General features: G+C 31.9%; 1 protein-coding gene across 1 annotated transcript in view; it reads left to right on the top strand.

Annotated features, from left to right (window-relative positions):
• Window positions 1-10,451: 10,451 nt before the first annotated feature.
• The window catches only part of dom (domino helicase), a 37,364-nt gene continuing 27,328 nt past the window's right edge, over window positions 10,452-20,487 (top strand). Inside the window, exons 1-3 of the mRNA XM_088235933.1 lie at window positions 10,452-10,660; window positions 14,616-14,758; window positions 17,176-17,483. Of these exons, the coding sequence (XP_088092059.1) occupies window positions 14,630-14,758; window positions 17,176-17,483 (437 nt within the window). The 5' untranslated portion in view covers window positions 10,452-10,660; window positions 14,616-14,629. The remainder of the gene's footprint in view (window positions 10,661-14,615; window positions 14,759-17,175; window positions 17,484-20,487) is intronic.

The following is a 20,487-nucleotide window of genomic DNA, read 5'->3' as shown; positions in this document are numbered from 1 at the left end:
TGAAGTAGTGTAATATGTACATACATTATGTTATATTTCCGTAAAAAGTGTACATATATTCATAGATCTAAAATATTTATTATATCACTACATGCATGTATGTTTTATTGTTTTAAACGTTATTTATTTACTTCTCCAAAATTTGTAGGTTTTTTTTATCAAAATAACTCTTATAAATATATACTTTTGCTTTATTTTAGTTACTTGGATAATATTTTATTGCAAGAACATTTTCGGAATGGATAATTTTCCTATCGAGAAATGCACATCAAATAAAAGTGGTTTGGGATTAATTTCTCAGTGCTCTTTCTTTTTAAAACCACATTTCCAAAATACGCAATAAATATGTTTTTTATCAAATCATATGATTGTATTAAATATTGGACTTTTAGTTATTTGTTTTAGTATAATAACCAAATCTCTACATACACGTTTTTCATTTTCTCATCTGCTTTGTTGCTGAATTTTTCTAGTAAATGTATACATCAAATATCAAAAGAAACTCTAATTTTATTAATAATGTTATGTATCTGTTTCATTTCACGTGATCTGTCATTTTTCTCTAAACTTACCAAACAACTATTTTACCTCAGAGTAATAAATCGCGACCCGCTTATAAAAATGCCCTTTTGCTCTATTTCATAGACAAAAATTTTTGGTTTGGTTTTCAGTTTAACAACAAACATGTAATGGACGGTTTGTCGCTGCGCTTGCAATTCTCGACCTGAGTACCTACGGCCCATTGTTTTGCTGTATACTGTCGCTAACTTCGTGATTGATAATCCGAGAATGTCATTTCTCTGTACGGGCAGCTCTAGAAAAGGGTCGCAAATTATTACTGGAGTATTTTACATTTCTGTTTTCTTTTGCACCTAAGTAACAAATCATGTTTTTTCAATAAAATCCCATTTTGATAATTCATATTATTCTTTCCGGTTTCAGTTAACATTTTAAATATGTATATGTGAGATAATGTGGAAATAAGGGTACAGCCTTTTTTTTTAAATTACGTTTTTAATATCAAATCATTCTTTAACTTACTTAACTTTTGACTTAAATTTTCATTTTATTTCTAACATTTTTATGTTTGCCAACAACATTACCATTTTGTTTTTTCTTAATTCTTAGAGCTAGTCAATACATAAAATTCTTTTAAAATTCACCTAACTTTAAATGACTCTCATTTTATGTGAATCGCAGCAAAATATTATTTTTCAAAAAGTTTTTTTTTCAATGTTTTTATTGCATTGTAGAACCAATATTATTTCAATAATTACAAAGCTACCTATTTATATTACTGGAATTTATTTTAGAGACTTGGGAGTAAGGACATTTTTAATTTGTTGATAATTGAAATATTACTAAAATCAAAACTATAAAAATGTTTTAGTTGCTAGATTTGTAAGGATTTGCAATTTTTTTAAATTTTCGTAGCCAGTAAATACAGTGAGAGACCAAGGATCAAATATTATCATTATTGTTCATTTTTGTGATGCATTAGCAAAACTGAATTCTCTTCTTTATCAGTTTTTTATACTCAATACTTCATTTAATTACATCCTAGTTTAATTCAACGGTATATCATATATTGACAACCCCAGGTTTTGGAAAATCTTTTAAATTATAAGTACTTAAGGCTCATATTGAGGACCAATATAAATAAATATTACTTTTGAAAATGCATTCTAGTTTATTTAATGTGTTCGTTTTAATTTATTTTCTGTAATTAAATTACAATTTTATCTATAGTAAATAAATTTCTACTTTGTTTTTTTAATGATTAATAAAAACACCACAAGATGCCGACTAAATTATAGTTTTTTTTTTATTTGTTATAAATATACCTACATACCTATCTACATTCTTAAGATTTCTATACCAAAACTGACTGAAAAAATGAAGCTACTTAAAATTTATGTTAGTGTACAATCACTCCTAGCTGCTAGGTGGCAATTTTGTCTGTTCAAATAGGAATATTTGCAATGTAATTTGAACCCCGCTCTACTACAACTTGATTTCCATATTATGGCACAATATTATAAGGAAAATACAGTTTGTAGTTTTGAGCACATTAAATGTTTAATTGTGATTGGGTTCTGAGAAATATCAATAAAGGAACTCAATCTTTTGAATCTTTGTTAAGTTCTTCTCGCTCTTTCACTTTTGATCATTTTTTGTTTTATGCAATTTTGGTTGCATGAGTTGGTCGAGTGAGTTTTGTATTTTTGAATGAAGATCCTCACGAATTAAAAACTTGTTTTTATTAATAAGTTCAGAAAACCATGTTGAAATTCATTTTTATGCTAAAGTTTAAAAAGATTTCTGAAATAAACTTCGGCTGGTTAATTTCTTATATCTTGTGGTGCGTTATCTAAAGTTAGGAGGCTGATGATTTCTTTATAATTTATCTAAATAGTATGGGATTAAACAATATATAATGATGCCATAACAGGTTAATTTAACTATGTATGTTTAAATATTGTAAATAATGTTGTTTGATTGTACCTATTAGTTTTATATACCTAAGCATTCATTATGTGCTGTGAAAACAATGTATTGTTTAATTTTTGTGTGACAAAACAATTTTCATGGTTTGCCAATGGCCAGTTGACGACTTGCGAGAAAATTTAATTGCTTTATCGACATTATTTATAGAATGCTAATATTTTTATTTTTATGAATTAGTTTTGGTTGTAACTTCCAGCGCCGGATCTAAGGAGCATTAGCGCCTTGTCACTTACTGAAAAGGGACAGAATATACACATTTGTAAATTAATATGCGCATACTACTCTCCCTTCCCTTGTAAGTGAGTGTCTGGTTCTTTGCGCCAACTGAACCTTTGGTCTGGCTCTGGTAACTTCCAGTAATACATTTTGTAATAATTTGAAGTTTCCAAAAAATAAATCGTATTTATCAAATTTAAATTTTGTTTTACTGCTTTTCCTAATATGCTTGTTTACACTTATTTTACCAAGGAATCATTTCCTAATCACAAACGGCTTATCTCCACCCTATTTTTTTTCAGAATTTTTATCTGAGAGTAGCAGCTATTGAGATGAAAATACTCATCCAGATACGGGTTAAATATTAAAAAGTTAAACATTAGAGTAAAAAAAATATTCCGGGTCATAGTGAGCAGGGAAGGAAGACAGCATTGCAGTAAAAAGAAAATTCTCGAAATAAACATGTCGTGTTGACCTTGCCTACAATCAAATGAGAACACATATATGGTTGTCAACCTCTTCACCACAAAAATTGTATTGTATTTGCCATATTTTTTTCATTCATGGTTATCTATTAATGCTGTACCCATATATTGATGTCAGTTTTATAAAGAAAACTGTTTCTCTTTCTATAAAAAATGTGTAGAAATTTTATTTTCATAAAAAATGTAGGTACCCATCCTCTACGCTTAACTCCTTCTCAATTATTCCAGCGAATGTAACCAAAATCTTGTCTCTCATTTACAGCTAAAGCCGTAGGCCTAAAAGACATGGTATTGAAAAGACAGCATTAACCTATGTGAAACTAAAGCAATTATATGGTAGATTGGTGATATTTTGTCCCTATAAAAAAACCACAAGGCCAACGAGGTCAGCGCATTTGCCTGCCATGCTCTTGCAGACCTCTTGGTCTCGCGTTTGATTCCCAACATGGTGATGTGAAATATTTAATTTGAATGGTGTTTTAACTCTAGAATATATCGCAGTCCCTGGACTGGCACCTGAAGCGTAAGACTGATCATATTTCCTTTATGTTACAAAAATGATCAAGATACGCTGCGACCGGTGTACCAATGCAATACTCTTTGCACCATTAGGTGTGGAAAGGAAATGACAAAAAAAACAGTCAGTAGCCAAAGTATCCCCGTATGTTGGTCAAATCGAATTCAAACCATCAACTATGGTCAAATCGGAAGCAAAATATTCCAAAACATAAGGAAGATAGGATGTGTTCATATGAGTTGATCTTATGAGAAAAAAGTAATTACAAACGTGTTTGATGAACCGAGAATAGTATCCGAGCCTTCATGCACTCATGTGCTCCTTTGCTCTCGATGTAATTTTTATGGTTATGTGCACCTTTTGGTATAGTTTTTACAATTGATCTTGTAAATACCGTCGGTTTCGAGAGGGTCCCGGTCCTTTGCCGATTTTAGTAAATCTCTTATTTTTGTGGATGTGCCTAAATCGGTTTTTATAGGCACAGTGGCGCAGTTGGTTAGATGGCCAACTGTGAAACTGGCGTCACATGTTTGATTCCCGCCAGTTGCAAGAGAAAAATCCAAGAAAGATTTTTTTCTCAATTGGTGTGGGTGTTGTGGTGTATTTTTCATTACCTCCTTCCATATCCCCTCTATCCCACCTGCTGACCTGAAAATAGAGGTTTAGCGAGTTATTCCTTTAAAAAAAAAATTGTTTAAGGATTTTGGAATTTCTATTTACATTCTGTACATCCAGAAAACAAATTATCCCTTTGCAATTGTCATTATGATTGTCATATTTCCGGTTTGCATTCGGTATGGAGTGGAGGTATTTAGTTGCAGCGATCTGTATAATGAAGTCAAAAACAGACTAATAAAGTAGCAGTTATATCTGTATGCCCAAGGGACACTGTTTGGGACAATGAGCATTGCTAGTGGAAAGCAAAGTCGAATATATAAAACATGCAGCAGACCTATAATGACTTACGGAATTGAAATAAGAGCAGATATTGGTTGAACGAAACATCTCCTTAGAACTTTAGAAATTAAATTGTTGCGATATATCATAGGTAAAACCCTCAGAGATAGATATACAGAAGACATTATGAGATGAAGTAGGCAGAAAAGATCATTCTGGAGAGACCACATTGAGAGGATAGATCCAGCGAGGATTCCTTAGACTGTGATGCACGAGACCCCCGAGGGATGTCCACTCAGAGTAACAATTCGCTCTCGCTTAAAAATAAGCCCTTTAGTTCTATTGAATAGAACAAAAAAGTTCTAAATTTTTGGTTTGGTTTTAGTTTAACAAGAAACGTGTAATGGATCGTTTCAATTTGTGCTAGCAATTCTCGATCTAGTGTCCTACAGCCTGTTGTATTACTGTGAACTGTGGTTCGCAATTGTGGTTGATAGTCATAGAATGTTTTTTGTCCATATGGGTGACTCTATTAGCCGATGGGGTATTATTTAAAAAAAATAATATATTGGCGCTGGAAAGGCTATTTACTTTAAGCTACATCGCAGTTTTAATAACAACAGAACTAATTACATTGAAGGACACAGGACTTGTAAAATATTTTCAATAAATAGGCGAATACACATTAAAATATAATTTACCACGTCTATAGACGATGTTCTGAATGGAAGTATAATTTATGAGATATGAATTTTTTAATTTTTTAAATGGCTCTCTTAAAGTAAATTTCCAGCGTCGATATTCATTTCACATTCATTAAGACACAAGTCTCAACTCCATGGAACAAAAGTCCTGTGTTGAGTTGGGACGAATATAAGTATAAAACTTTAACAATCAATACAACCTATCACCTATACTATTCTGTGTTTAGAACAAAAAATAATTTTTAAAAAACATGGCATATCAAGTATAAAAAAAGAACATGCAATTAAAAAATATTTAAAATATGGGAAAAAATAAAATTTAAATGAAACTAACTCAAATATTTGAAAAACCATCAAGGAGTTTCTCACTCAATTACAAGAAAGATCCAGTATTGAAACTCTTTTTTGAAAATGGATTTTGTCCTTGAGACCTTAACACGCTCTTCCAAAATATCAAACACTCTCGGTGCGATAAAAGAGAGGTGTCTCTGAGCAAAAGTCGTCCGAATTTCGGGTTTAACATAATTCATTCCCTGGGAAAACCTTGTACAAACGTTTTGTTCAGACCTCTCCTTATTGTTTGACCAGAATTGTGTCAGTGCCTCTTTTGGGTAAAGTTGCCTCATATCCAGTATCCTCGTGCACTGAAACAACTGTTCTGGTAGATACGTTGGAGGGCCCTGGAACATAAATCTAGGCAATAATTTCTGCGAAACTATTAGAGGCTTTAAAATGGATGCCGCACAATCTCCCCAGCCAGCTATTTCATATGCCACAGTGGATTGAAGCAGAGCAAAGTTCACACTTATGAGAGTGCTTAAATACAGAATGTCTCTAAGAGAGCAGAAAATATGATATTATTACTCTAAAGATGTCGACCACCCGGAGACTACTAAAGAGGTAGAGGGAATGTTGGAGATCTGCATCACAGGACCAATACTAATATCCTGTGAAAACAAATCGCAAGATCTAAAGAAAGAAGAAGAAGCAGATACATAAATATTCTTGCTGTTTTATTGATAAATAAGTATTTAAAAATACAATTTTTGAAGATTTTTTTACATCCCTCGACTTTCAAACATTCAACATTAGCACACATTTTCAGGAACCAAACCAATCATTCATATACAGTAGGCCCTCGACTTTCTCATGAAAGTCGAGGGCTAACTGTATGTAGCACTGAAGAATTTAATTACAGAAGTAATTAAAATCATCTTTTTATAAATATTTTATGATGTAAAAATTAACGATGAATTTGCAAAAGCTACTTATGCTAATGATCTGCTGTTAACTAATTTTATGTTCTTAATATACCGACTTTTTTGTATCTTTTGTATGTGACATACATATATGCATACATATTTTCATTGCTATTTTTATTTTCCTTTTTATATATCCATGTTTTAATATTGTTTTTTTTATTTTTGTATAACTGAACTCATTATTATGTTATATTTTATATTGTAAAAGGCACGTGTACGGTATGATAAAGAAATAAATGAATAAATAATAGATGAGTGAGACTTAAGTCTGCAAATTCGGAATAACCCATGCCTGTTGTCTTTATTATGTAATGTAATCAATTTATAAAAAATCAATAATGGTAAAGAATTCAAAATTAATTACCTGAACTATTTTCAATAAAATCAATATTTTTTAAATTTATTTTATTATTATGAATAACCTCAAAGTTAGTGCTTCAAATATATATTTTTTCAAACTATTTTTGTCCATTTTAAAGGACCATTTTACAAAGTGTTGCGGGGTAAATTCATGAGTTTCTGTTATGTTATTTTAATGAGTTTAAATACATTAATGTATTATTTAAACTTCTGTATTTACCTAGTCATACTTCATAAAATGGTCCCTCAGACAAAAATAATTCAATTCAACAACTATTTTATAAACAATTTTTTTAATTTTTTAATCAGAATCTGTCTCCATTCCTCCCTGCACCCTGCGGCTCTTTTCCAGTTCGTGAGGCCAATTGCTCTAATGTCACATTCCACATTATCTAGCCATCTTAAGTTTGGTCTGCCTCCACTTCGTCTGCCTTCCGGAGTGGTATAAATAATATTTTTTGGGGTACAGTTATCATTAATTCTGTGCATATGGCCCAGCCATTGTAATCTTCTCATTTATATGAATTGTGCAATGTTGGGTTCGCCATACAGTGCCTCTAATTCATGATTCAACCGTCTCCTCCACACTCCGTTTTGGTTGACAGCACCAAATATCTTCCTTAATATTTTTTTTTCAAATACTAATACCATGTTTTCATCTCTCTTGGTGATAACCCAGCATTTGGCACCAAATGCTATGACCGGTCTGAGGAGAGTTTTGTAAATAATGGTCTTAGTTTTTCGAGTGAGCAATTTGGATCCCAGATGTTTAAACAAGCCGAAAAAACATCTGTTTGCTGCCGATAGCTGTGCTCTAATCTCCGTATTATAATTGTTATCATTAGTCATTTCAGTACCTAAATATTTAAGGGAGTTGACATTGTTGATGTGGTGTGACCCAACGTCAATTGCCTGCTGTGCATAGTTTATTTGTGACTTTTTTGCTAACATACTTCCGTTACAAATACAAGAGTTACTAGATACTCCACCTCGATGCTACAAAAAAATAAATACAATCTTCGGTCAAAGAGGATTGGCCTACTACTCGGTGAAAGTGTACAATCTACTTCCATTATCCATAAGGACAATTATAGTAAGTTCTCACAACATAAAATTGCTATTAAGAAATGGATAGTGGAGCTGGGTTGCACACGGATCGATGAGTAGATCAAGCCAAATGGGTAAAATGTGTGTACTGTTTATGAAATTTGTTCTATTGGTCAATATCAATTAGGTATGTTTTTTATGATTATTTTAGTTTATATTGTTTATTATGTTAATGATAATTAGGTTAATTGCATTCATTACATTTTTTTTATTGTTATTATTATGTTAACTTTGTTAAATAGCTAATTTAAGGCATGTTTCACATTTTAAAAAATGTTTCCCTCGGCACGAGACACCCCAGTGAGGGAACATTATTCTGTATAAAAAAAGAATACAAAAGTATAAATAAAAATATTTATTTTTTGTCTTAGATGTATTTATTTTAAGACCCATGTCACTTGCTGCCATCTCTAGCTTTAAGAAATCATATTTTAATCCCGGAACAGTTCTGGAGATTAAGTCTAGGTCATCTGCATAGGCTTACATATGGGTGGTCTTTCTAAAAATAGTTCCTGTTGTTTCTACTTCTGCATCTTTTATTGGATTGGATTTTTCTAGAGCAATATTTTGAGTATATCAAAATGCTTGTAGACACGGCGGCATTTCACTTTCTATAATGAGTAATCAAGATCAAAGATCAAAGTTTATTGCAACGGAGAGAGAAAACAATTTGAGAAAGTAAAATGGAAGTCTAGGCATTTGCAGAGCTTATGACCTGTTATTGGCAGTTTTTTGTCTAAATTTGAAAGTAATTTTCAGTAATGCCGAGTATGTGAGCTCGATAGATTTCACCCACATCAATAAAAGTTTCACAGCTCTTTTACTTGACAAAAGTCGACAAATGAAATGAGGAAAGAATATGTTCAAACAAAGGCAGAATGGTGAGTGTTACACAGCATGTAAAGTGGCCACTTAAACAAGCCAATGAGAAATTATAAGCCCACTCAATGCCCAGGCTTTCAATTTACCTTCTCAAAATAGTTTTCCCTCTCTGTTGCAATAAATTTCAATACTTCTACATAATTTTCTATTTTTAACCATATTAATTTTAAATGGATTCAATTTTGTAATAAAGAAGTCTCAAAGATGTCGCAAAATGCATACAAAAAATTTCCATCCATTTATTTGTGTAAAGTTATTGTTATTGCTTTATATATTTTTTAATCCAAATAGATTTTCTGGATAAGCTGCCCACGAAAAAGTTTTATTTTATTTACAAATAATAAATTAATTTTTATGGTTAATTTAGATATTTTTGTGAAATGTGACTTAACTTAATAATCGAAAGGTAAGTTAAGATTTCGTTTTAATAATATTACATATTATACAGTGCTCTTGAAGTTATTTTTTAAATAGCATAGAACATTATTTTAAATACGTATCTAAACAACACATATATTATTAGATGGTGTCAGAAATTATAAGAAAAAAGTACCAAAACAGTTTTCTAATAGTTAATAATGAATAGGAAAAGCTACACAATAAACAAGAAATAATTTACATTGTTTGGATTTTTTTAGATCGATATTACCGCCATTCATAATATCGATAGTACTGACGATTCTACTTCCCTAAATTGAGTGTGCGCACTACGTATTGGCCATGTAATTAATACTCTAACCAACCGTTGGCGGCGCTATTGCATTACTTGAGGGTCGGGCGACGTTCCATTAATTTCAATTCTCATAGAATGTCTACCCTAAATATGAACGATACCCGTCACAAAAAATCATAACAAAATAAATATAACAAGTCGTTCGTAATTTAAAAAATACCCCTTTTGTTTCAAACAAAACTAAAAAGTAATTTATTATTGTTCATGTAAGTCATGAACAATAAAACGAATAATAGTCATGAACAATAAAACGTTCCTTAGTAGGATTGTAACAATCAGAGATAATGTAGAACTATTACTAGGTAACAATATAAATATTAGTTAAACCCTGTTATCATTTACGTAATAAGTTCAATGTAAAATATTAATCTATTCATCCATATTAACTGACTGACGTAACGAAACTAGTGATTATGCATTATAGGACTAAATTATGCATAATCTTTTTTACGTGGAAGAGACTATTGCTATTTCATCATCAGATTATTTTAATTAATTCATAACAATAAAAAATATTTTGCCATTTGCATGAAAAGAAATGAAAAAACAGAGAACTATCGGTTTTATTTTCATTTTAATATAATATCCATTTTAAATAAAATACGTCGTAATATTATGACACAATGTAGAATTTCAGTAAAAAGTAAATGGTATTTCAAAATAATTATATGTGTTGATGGGAATTTTTTCAAGGAAAAAAAACAACCATGATGAAAACTCTACTGACGATTACGTCGATTTTTATAAAAATATCGATAACGCTCCCAACCTTAGTCGCGCATGCGCGTTTAGTAATCGAACAAACCGGTGGCACAGTATTTTTGTTGGGCGTCTAGATATATAATTTAGCCTTATTTCTCAAAGTTTCCGTGTAAAAGTGATGATAACGTGAATCGTTAAATGCTTCCTTAAAAAATATATTTAGCGATGGTACAACTTTTAACACGTGATGGGTGTTCAATGTGTGACAATATTGTGATTACAAAATGGTGAGTTATCCTGTTTGGCGCACAGGAAATATGGCCGCCGTAGTTGGTACCAATTTGCCGAAATTATGTAAGGAAAAGTTTCTCGGCTTCAACGATCTCTGTTCATAATTTTTCTCGGTTTTATTGTATTTGCAGTTAAAAGGCAGTTAAAATGCTATAATTTAGTGAGTTCTTTCAATTATTTACTTGTTTATTGTGTTGGTGTTTTTGACATATGCAGGATACATTATTTCCAAGCCGCTTGTAACGCCAATGTTGATATAACATTTCTTTTTCTATTCACGCCCAGTGACTTCGCAAATAAAGAAACTTATCTGCTCGTGTTGAATTCAACTATGTTTCAATGATAATATTATTTTCTGGTTCTTTGAATTATATATAAAAGTATGGAATAGTTTTTTATTTTCTCAATAGTATTTTTTGTACTTTTGTTTATTGTTTTCATTTGCAACGCTTTAATCGTACTCGTGAAAACATAGTGGTAGTTACGTTTAAAAGTAAAATTTATTTCGGTTTACTGAGACATTCAGAATTTGGCGCGCATTTATTTATTTATTTATTTTAACCTCCAAAATGCGCGTCATTTAAAATTTTTGTTTTCTTCAACTTCATTCAATTTTCCATCTCATGTTTATTGGAATTTTTTACACCTTGAGAGAGAATAGAAACACATTTCTAGAGGATTTTAAAAATAATTTTGGATTTATAAATATACCTAAATAAATGGTGTGTATAATATAAAATTAATTAAATGATTGTGTTAAAGCGGTAGTAAATATTCGCACAGATAGAAAACATAGACGGCGTGGTCATTAAAACCAGCTAATAGCAGGGCCTCAATTATGAACACTTTCTTCATCTGTACATATCAAGACGGTATACTTAACTTCTGTACTATCTGTATCTTCTTCGGTACGTTCTACCTACTTGTCATCTCGACATCATATGATCGAAACGAACCAATGAATGACCCCATAAATTCCGCGTTCCTTACTTCATTAATATTTAAAATATTCATTTTTATTTTATATAAGATTTTGTGATAGAAAGTGCCCACTTCAAAGCGATTTAAAACTCCAATAAATCCCGATTCAAGCGAAAAAAGCTCGCTTGAACATGTTTTTTCAAAGACTTTTGACACTTGCCAAGACTTGCTTAACGATCGTCTGTACTTATCTACCGAGCGACTACAAAGCCGGCTCCTTTAACGTCTCGATGCGTACACTCCGGAAAATAGTAAAACGTAATAGATAGAAAAAATATAATAAGTAAATTTATTTTCTACAGTGGTCATTTTCTAACGCCTAGATACTCTTACATTATTTTACATTATTTTTTGCATCTAAGCGTTCGTTTTATTAAACTGACAGTTATGTCGGAATTCAATTCGACCCCAAAATTTACTCATTTCTCTCATATTTTGAATAGGCATTTAAGAAAAAAAGTGCCAACCTCAACACAATTAAAAATTTAAATAAATCATAATTAAGGGAACAATTGCTCGGTAGAATAAAATTTTCGACACTTTCAATGCGTAGATAAACGTATCGAGGGGTTATAGACCCGTCAGTATAAACCAATGTACTTACATCAAAACTTGATGGTGGAGGGGATCGGTAGTATGTCTTTGGTCGGGAGAATTTTATCTTCAACTATGACATCATACTAAAGCTATGTCATTTTATAGCGTAGATATGTGTACCGTGACGTTCGCTTCCCCTTGTTTCATATCGATGTACCTACTCAAAACTTGAAACTGGGGGGTCGGTAGTATATCTTTGTAATGGCTAGAGAGAATTTATCATCAACTATACCATCAAGGTGAAGGTATGAAGTCTTTATTTTCCTATCATAATCGAGGCCCAGGTTATAATTCCTGTAAATGCCTAGACTCCCATATCCCTTCTCAAAGAATTTCTTCATCTTATTTGTTTCCATTTATCAATCTCAATAAAAATACATGACTATTTATGATGTAGGATCAGCAGTTTGGTATTGCAGCTTCAATGAAATAGAGCCTAACATAACATAAATATACAGAACAAATTATGAAAAAAACTCATATATTATGCAAAAAAATAGACATAATTATAGCTTTACCATTTAACCACTTAATAGCTTTATGACTCAATGTTAATGGGATTATTCTCAAGCGGTGTCATATTTTAACTATTTTCTTCATGATAATCGAGATTTTCGAGATCGAGAGCCAGATTATCAGGACGCAAAATGTACCCCAACTGCCGAGTATTTTGTCTGCGCACTGGATTTTGAGCCTTTTTTGCAATCTTAATTTTTTTGTGAAAACAACATAATCGCCGATGGATTGCAATTCTCGTTTGGCCTCTATATAAACTAATATATTTAGGTGCTTTTAACACTGCAATAATGTCTATTTAAGATTGTAATTAAACTACTTTGAACGACGTCACTAGTTCATATGAATCAACTAATGATAAGAGAGCTGTGAAAGATATCTGGTTTACTTACCGCGGATAGACCTATCGGCAAAACTGACCAAGAAACTAATAAAACAAAGACTGCATCACCAAACTGCTTTTTTTTCCAATAAAAACCAATGTAGGATACAGGGTATCAAAAAAGTAGTAAAACAGTACGGTATTTATAAAAATACTGAAAATGAGCACCTTTAATATATGGCGTTCATTTTCAAACCAACCTACCTGCTCTTTGTTGTAATTTGTAATCGTAATTCTCTTAGAGTGATAACCTAATAGAGTCGCCCATATGGTGAAAAACCTATGATTATTGACCACGAAGTTAGCTACAGAAATACAACAGGCCGTAGGTACTTGGGGTTAAGAATCGCAAGTGCTAACCGAAACCATCTGTTTCACGTTTGTGTTAAACTAAAAACCAAATTAAAACCCAACCAAAAATTTTGAATGCTTTTGTTCTATGCAATAGAGCTTAGGGGCTTCGCTAGGGAATTATTACTCTGACGTAATTCTGTTCTATCAAATCATGTATTATAGATTTCTAAAATCTTTATAAAATTTGCTATTAACTGGCGTAAACAGAGTATTAACTTTTAAATACTTTTTATAAAAAGGCACATGTTGAATTTATTTTGCAAACTGTCAGTTTATTTTAATAAAATTATCAAAAACTCACAATGGTGTCAATTTGATTACTTGAATCTATCCCTAAATACAATTAATAATGAACAAGTACTTACATTTATCGTTGTCTTCCTAAAAAAACGCATTCATTTCACAAAATCGAAAAGTAATATAGAAAATTGCGATCCGTTGAATGCTGTTTGCGACACTGTTATGACACCAATGACGTTATTTTATGTATGGTATTAATTAGTTTATTCAAAAAGTATTACGAAAAATCCATTTTAGGGCCACAATAACAATGAAAATAGGGAGAATTCCACTTTATTTTGAAGCGCAGATCTACACTCCGGCTCTCAACGAGGATTGAAATTGAAAGCTAAGGTCTGTGCTCCGGCAATCGAGTGGTTAAGACAAATCTAGCTATATATGACACATTGGTATTGCTATAAAGGGTGAAAAGATAAACCAAAAACTAAATAAAGAAAATGAGAGACGTGTTATTTTAGTTTTGATTCGGATACATGATATTATTAATTAATAAAGTTACATAAAATGATAAATGTTTTTTTTTTTCCTATAACAATCTACTTTTATAGATTTAGTTAATGTTGTAACTGTAACTTTTTAAAAGAAGAGACTAGCTCTTGTGCTTGGAGAGTGACTCACACTGTTATAGTTATTTAGTAATTTGAAGTTACATAATTTCGACTGGCCTTTCGAGCTGGGACAAGACAATATTGTCCTATATTATCCACATTTAAGCGATACTTTATTGTCGAGGCTCTTGAGATGATTTTCACAAAAATGTTTCCATGTAAATTATCCTAATAATAATAATTTGAATTAATTTTGATGCATTGGTTTTTCAGATGTGTAAAATAACATGAATGAGAAAAATGATTCTGTCAAGCTCGGGTCCATACACACGGTGGGGAGGGAGAGGGAGGGGGCCCCCGACCTGCAGCCGACACTCGGCCGCAGAGCCTCGGTGGGCCCCGCTGTACTGCACCAGGTATCGTAATAATCATCAGATCATTAACTCTTATTCTTCTTCTTCATCGTCTTACTCAATGCTGAGCATCGCGGTCTTATAGGATATCAGCTACTGAATGTATGTTACGCCTATCTTCTTCCCGGTTTCGGGTCAAGTTGAGGTAGCATTAAATGAGGATCTTGTTGGTTCCTTTATTCGGTCAGTTCATCTTGTTGGAGACCGTCCTCTTAAGACCTCGTTACTACCAGTTTTTTTTAGACTCATTCTTTCATAAAATATGTCCAAAATAGTAGTAGAAGCAAGTGTTAAAGAGCTGGATTCGTTCCCCGGACTTCCCGATCTGAAGTCCGCCACGCTACCAATGGGACCACAACTCACCTTAAATTTATTATATTTTTATTGGAAAACCAACAGACAACTATTAGATATATATTGTAAATAAGTTAAATATTAAGATGAATATATCGTGGGTATACTGGCAAAAAACTTTAACTCTCAAATCTCAGTTTTGCGAATTCAAGCATTTAAGTTTTGTTCCTATTTTATATCTTATTTGAATATATTAAGATGTTAAGTGCACATTTAAGAACATGTTTTTAATTTTTCCGTTTCTTAATTTTATATTAAGTTGTTTAAAGCTTTTAGCCCGAATGAAATACCCGATATACGACTCAACCTTAAATTTATTTTTAAAACTACAGATATATGAAATTTAATATGACTTAGTGTATTCTGCCAGTTTGTAGAGCGTTAAAAACTTTTTAAAAGTGCATCATTAAGTCAAATCAGCATATTTATTTATTTAAAAGGGCGTCACACTAGAATATTTCATAGTGCCGAAGCGTAAGACTGATCATCTTACCTCCATGTAACAAAAATGATCAAGATACGCCGCGATTGGAGTACCAATGCAGTGCCCTATGCACAATTAGGTGTGGAAAGGGAATAATGATGATGATGAATAGTAAACATGGCATATCAGCTAATAGTTGCCTAGTCTTATTATAATAGGCTCTGTATGTACTTATAGTCTGCAACTGGTGTTCCAATAAGTGTCCTTTGCTCATAAGGGAAAAAAAAATACACCACGAAATAGAGGAAATAATAAGGTGTAGCTTTTTTGTCATGTTAAACCAAAAGAAGGGATTATAAAGCGGAGTTATTTTACTAAGTGAAACTAAATCTTGAAAGCATATCCGCCATTGTTCAAAATATCATTGCTCGATCAATTCCCCCCTGACCCCACAATGTGTAAGGTCAATTTGATTCGAAACTTGTCTGAAACTCTGATTTCCATTATAAGTGCACTATAGTTACTTCTGTATTGTGTGTACATAATGTTGCTTTATTTTTAACACTATCAATATGAATGCAATGCTCGTGCCAATCTAAACTCATCATATAATAAATCATTCACTGATTAGATATAAAATGAATCCTACACTCTTACTCTATTTCTTTGAAGTGTTTATTTACAATGAAGAGTCAGGATTGTGTGAAAAACTAAACTATTAAATGCAGGTCCTAATCAGTCACTTTTAACTGCAGTGATTTAAAGCCTCTTAATTCTATTTTAATTTTTGAATTAGTACTAACATTAAATGTCACATTATATATTTATAGTTTATTGCCAAAACATGCAAAACTGTTAGATTTCCCCCATAAATAATATTTGTATTTCACTGTTCATTTACACATATTATTTTTTTTTTAAAGAAATGTTAGCGTTCTTATATTCCAAATATTTAAATTTTGGTGGCCATTTTCATCGAGTTGTATATAACTCACTATTAGAAAATGGAAAATAAAGTTGGGGTAAAGTGGGGTTCGAATCTCGGAACTCTGATCCGTGAGTCCGCAACACTAGCCACTTTTAGTCCCATTTTTACGAGAAATCACCACCAGTGCTTTACAGTTTTTTTACTCTGTCTAAACTAGATATCTAATTAGTCTGCCACAGTATCTTACGGAGAATTACCATTACCCATTACGCTATTTCATGGTTGAAAATAAAAGTTGTACTCTCCTCCAAAGTGTGATTTCTTTAACATGGATTTAAGTGCATGAACAATTAGTATATATTATATAAGACACTGCAACTCCTTGATTGATTGTAAATTACCCTTTTGCTTGTGATAACGGAATCTTTTCCCTTTTGAGTAAAATAGTACCTTATTTGAATTGATTTCAGCATATACTGTGAATAAATTTGTACAAATGTACAAGTGGATTATGTTTGCTGAAATTAAACCCGAATGAAAAATTTACTAGCAATTGTTAAAACTGAGTTCTTCTTCTATGAAGTAAAACGTAAATACTAACACGAATGTTCAAATAAGATAAATTTCAAACACATTTATAATTGTTATTCATGTATATTAATTGTCATTACGATATATGATTTGTAAATTTTAATTGATATTATTTTTCTCTAGGCTCTGATAAAGGAAGAGATCAGCCCAACTAAAGATCAACCGATGGACATATCAGAAGCGCTCCGCATTTCAATCGGCAGAGTGGGCGATGGTTCTCCCACCACGCCCACTTCCAGCCTGGGCCCCGCTTCCTCTATGGGGACTCCACCCCCGCTGGCGCCCCCCTCTCCCCTCGCGTGTGGGGCCCGTAAGCGTCTCAAAATGTCAGACGGCAGTGCCGCCATAACTACCACCACTGAGGATCTGGTTACCATGCAAAAGAGGAACATAGATGAAAGAATGGCCACTCTAAAAACATTGAAAGAAAGGTACGTTAGACATTAGTCAGACTTTATTAGCAAGGCACCTTATCACTACATGGGAATGGTATTTACATAGATTAATGACAGCCGAATTCATTATTTAGACTGAGGTATGCTGGCAGATGGATTTATGTCTGTAAGAGGCTTGAGAGATCATGTCTTACCTAATTTTATACCAGCTCCGCTCAACAAACTCATGTTCTCACAAACACTGGACCACATAAATATTGCAGTCACACTATCTCTACAATGTTTTGAGTATGTCCAAATGTTAGCAGACTGGCTGGATTTCCTCCCTAGGGAGTTATTCAGATCCAAAAACAACAGAGGGAAAACATTTTTGAGAAGGGAATATAGAAGACATGATAAAGGTTTCAGCTCTTTTACTTCATAAAAGTCAACAGATGGAAGATGAAATGTGGATGTTTAAACATAGGCAGAATGGTGAATATTACACAGTGTATAAAGTGGCCGCTTAAACCAGCCCACTACAGGTCATAAGCCCTGTAAATGCCTAGAATTCTATATTCCCTTCTCAAAAATGTTTTCCCTCTGTTGCAACAAATTTGGATCTGCTCACTATCACACTAAGCTGTCAATTTGAACAATCTTTAATAAATTTTATGTTTACTTAAATTTTTGGTGAATTTTCATAGTAAATTATATTTGATATTAAGACATTTCCACTGTTTATTTGAACGTAGTTATGCTGAAAGCAGCCAGTCCACAATTTCACAAAAATGGAATTTCTCAATTTGTAGAAAACACCAACAGCTCTAGAAAAATATTACAGTATAGATGCTGATGAGAAGATTAATGTCTCCAAAATCTAGTTCTCTTAAATAAATTAAGTGAATAAAAGCATAAGTATTTTAATATTGTAGATTCATTAATTTAAAAATACCTGTAATAAAAAAATATGTTTTAATGCAGAACGTCACCTCACACATTCAATATTAGATCTGGCTATTTTTTGCGAAATTCACATCTAAAAAATAAACTAAATTCTTTTAACAAAAATAAACTAGTTATTATTACAAATATATCAAGCGTTTTTTCAAAATTAAATACCCTAATCCCCTAATATAAATATAAAGTAATACAATCAAACTTGGTTATAATGATCACGGAAACAGCGAGATCTCGGATATAATTAGCAAAAATTTATTCACTTTTATAACGAAATTACTTCTCCGACATACCGAACAAAAATATTGTCAACAGTTGTGCAAAAAATCTTCAGTTTTCAAAATAAGAACCTGAGTAATAAAATCCAAACGGGCAACTAACCTAAAAGACCAATACCGCCGGGCCTCGGGATCGGATTATGTTTATGACAATGCAATGACCTAATTGTTTTTTTCGCCGACATTAAAAAAGTATCAGACATATGGTTGAAATTGCATGTATAAATCCAAGCTTATGAATTCAGTAAGTAACAGGCTCGGCACCTAATTACAATTTACAACTTCTTTTTTAGTTCATGAATGAAGTTCTTGTTTATGGGTTTGTGATGGGATTGATATCAGTTCTATAGCAGATCTGTTAAAAAATAACCTTTGTATTACAAACTTGTTTAGTAAGAAGAGGAAGTGGCTCTAAATTTGTGAAAAATTTGCTATTATTATTGATGAGAAATGTAGAAGTGTTAAAAAAGTTTTCTCTATCTTCACCCATCGTACTGGTGGTTTAAATTAAGCTGGCGCGTTCAGAAAACTCAGACTAACGCATTTAAAATCTACAGGTGTTGATTTTAAAAAACGTATTAAATTTTAACAAAATGTGATCTTTTTTTAAAAATTTGGTGTTGGATTAGAGGGTTGTGTTGGTGAAAAAAAATACAATGGGTTAAGAAAATGTAATATTAATTTACTAAAATACTTTGTTTCATTATTTTATATTTTTTAAAATGTCGCATTTTACTAATTATAGTCCTTCCAAGAACAAGAGGCAATTTAAATTTGACAAAATATATTTTTTTTATAGTCGATTAGACTAGACTAGAACTAGAATGCGAAGTTGTGTAGATTGTTTTAAGTATATAAATAACAAGATTTATGGTTTATCAATAAGTGTGGATACATATTTTTTCCGATATAATTTGTACTGTGCATTTTAATTATACTCTATTAATTATTATTATAATGAACATAAAATATTAAATTAAAAACATGCTTGTTTAAAAATAAATACTTGTAAATATATAATATCAAGATTTTTAACCGTTAGAATGCTACGCGGCGCAAAAGCGCTGCGATCGTTTGTATCGAAAATTGCGGTGCAGCGCAAAAGCGCTGCGAGTTTCAGCGTGTTTTCGGTGCTCCGCGGGAGTGCACGTACGCTAACCTCGCACTTTATGTTTAATAAACATTAATAAACAATACATTTTATCTTTATAATTAATAAAATTGATTGATATTTGTCTAAGTTAGAGTGTTTTATTTGACACCATTATTTTTTCCTCTAAATTAATCAATATGTGTATAGCAATTTTCATTTATTTTTGCCGAAATTGCTTAGCACTAAAACGGTTAAAATCAGTATTCTGTACATTAAAAATGTTATTGTGTAAGTTTTGTGAAAGCGCCATCACTACATAATCGACCTATTCATGATTTGATTGAATGAAAATACCTACATATTTATAAACCAGTATTTTTAATCCATAACTTAATACTCGTACATATTATTATATTTTTACTATTAAGAATCTCAGTGAAATTCAGATGAATGTAGAAGCATCCTTTGTATATTGTATCACCATATCATTAGCAACTAATAAAGCAATAGTTGTCTATGTCACGCTCATAAGCGCGTCTGAGCGCGAGAGAGACAGAGATTATTTTCATAATGCGTATGTGTAAGTATAGCGCACGCGCCAGCTTATAAAAATCCACCAGAATCTACATTGTGGAAAAATAAGAATGTTTAGTTATCTGCATTCAAAAATAATATCTCAGACACTAAGAAATTAGAATTTTTAAATTTTATGACATAAAGGGATTGACAG

Source organism: Micrasema longulum, unplaced genomic scaffold (genome assembly GCF_059751315.1).
Source record: "Micrasema longulum isolate JH-2025_06_02 unplaced genomic scaffold, ASM5975131v1 h1tg001474l, whole genome shotgun sequence".
Lineage (NCBI taxonomy): Eukaryota > Metazoa > Arthropoda > Insecta > Trichoptera > Brachycentridae > Micrasema > Micrasema longulum.
Note: the sequence above shows the minus strand (reverse complement) of the source record. Positions and strands in the feature narration are given on the sequence as shown.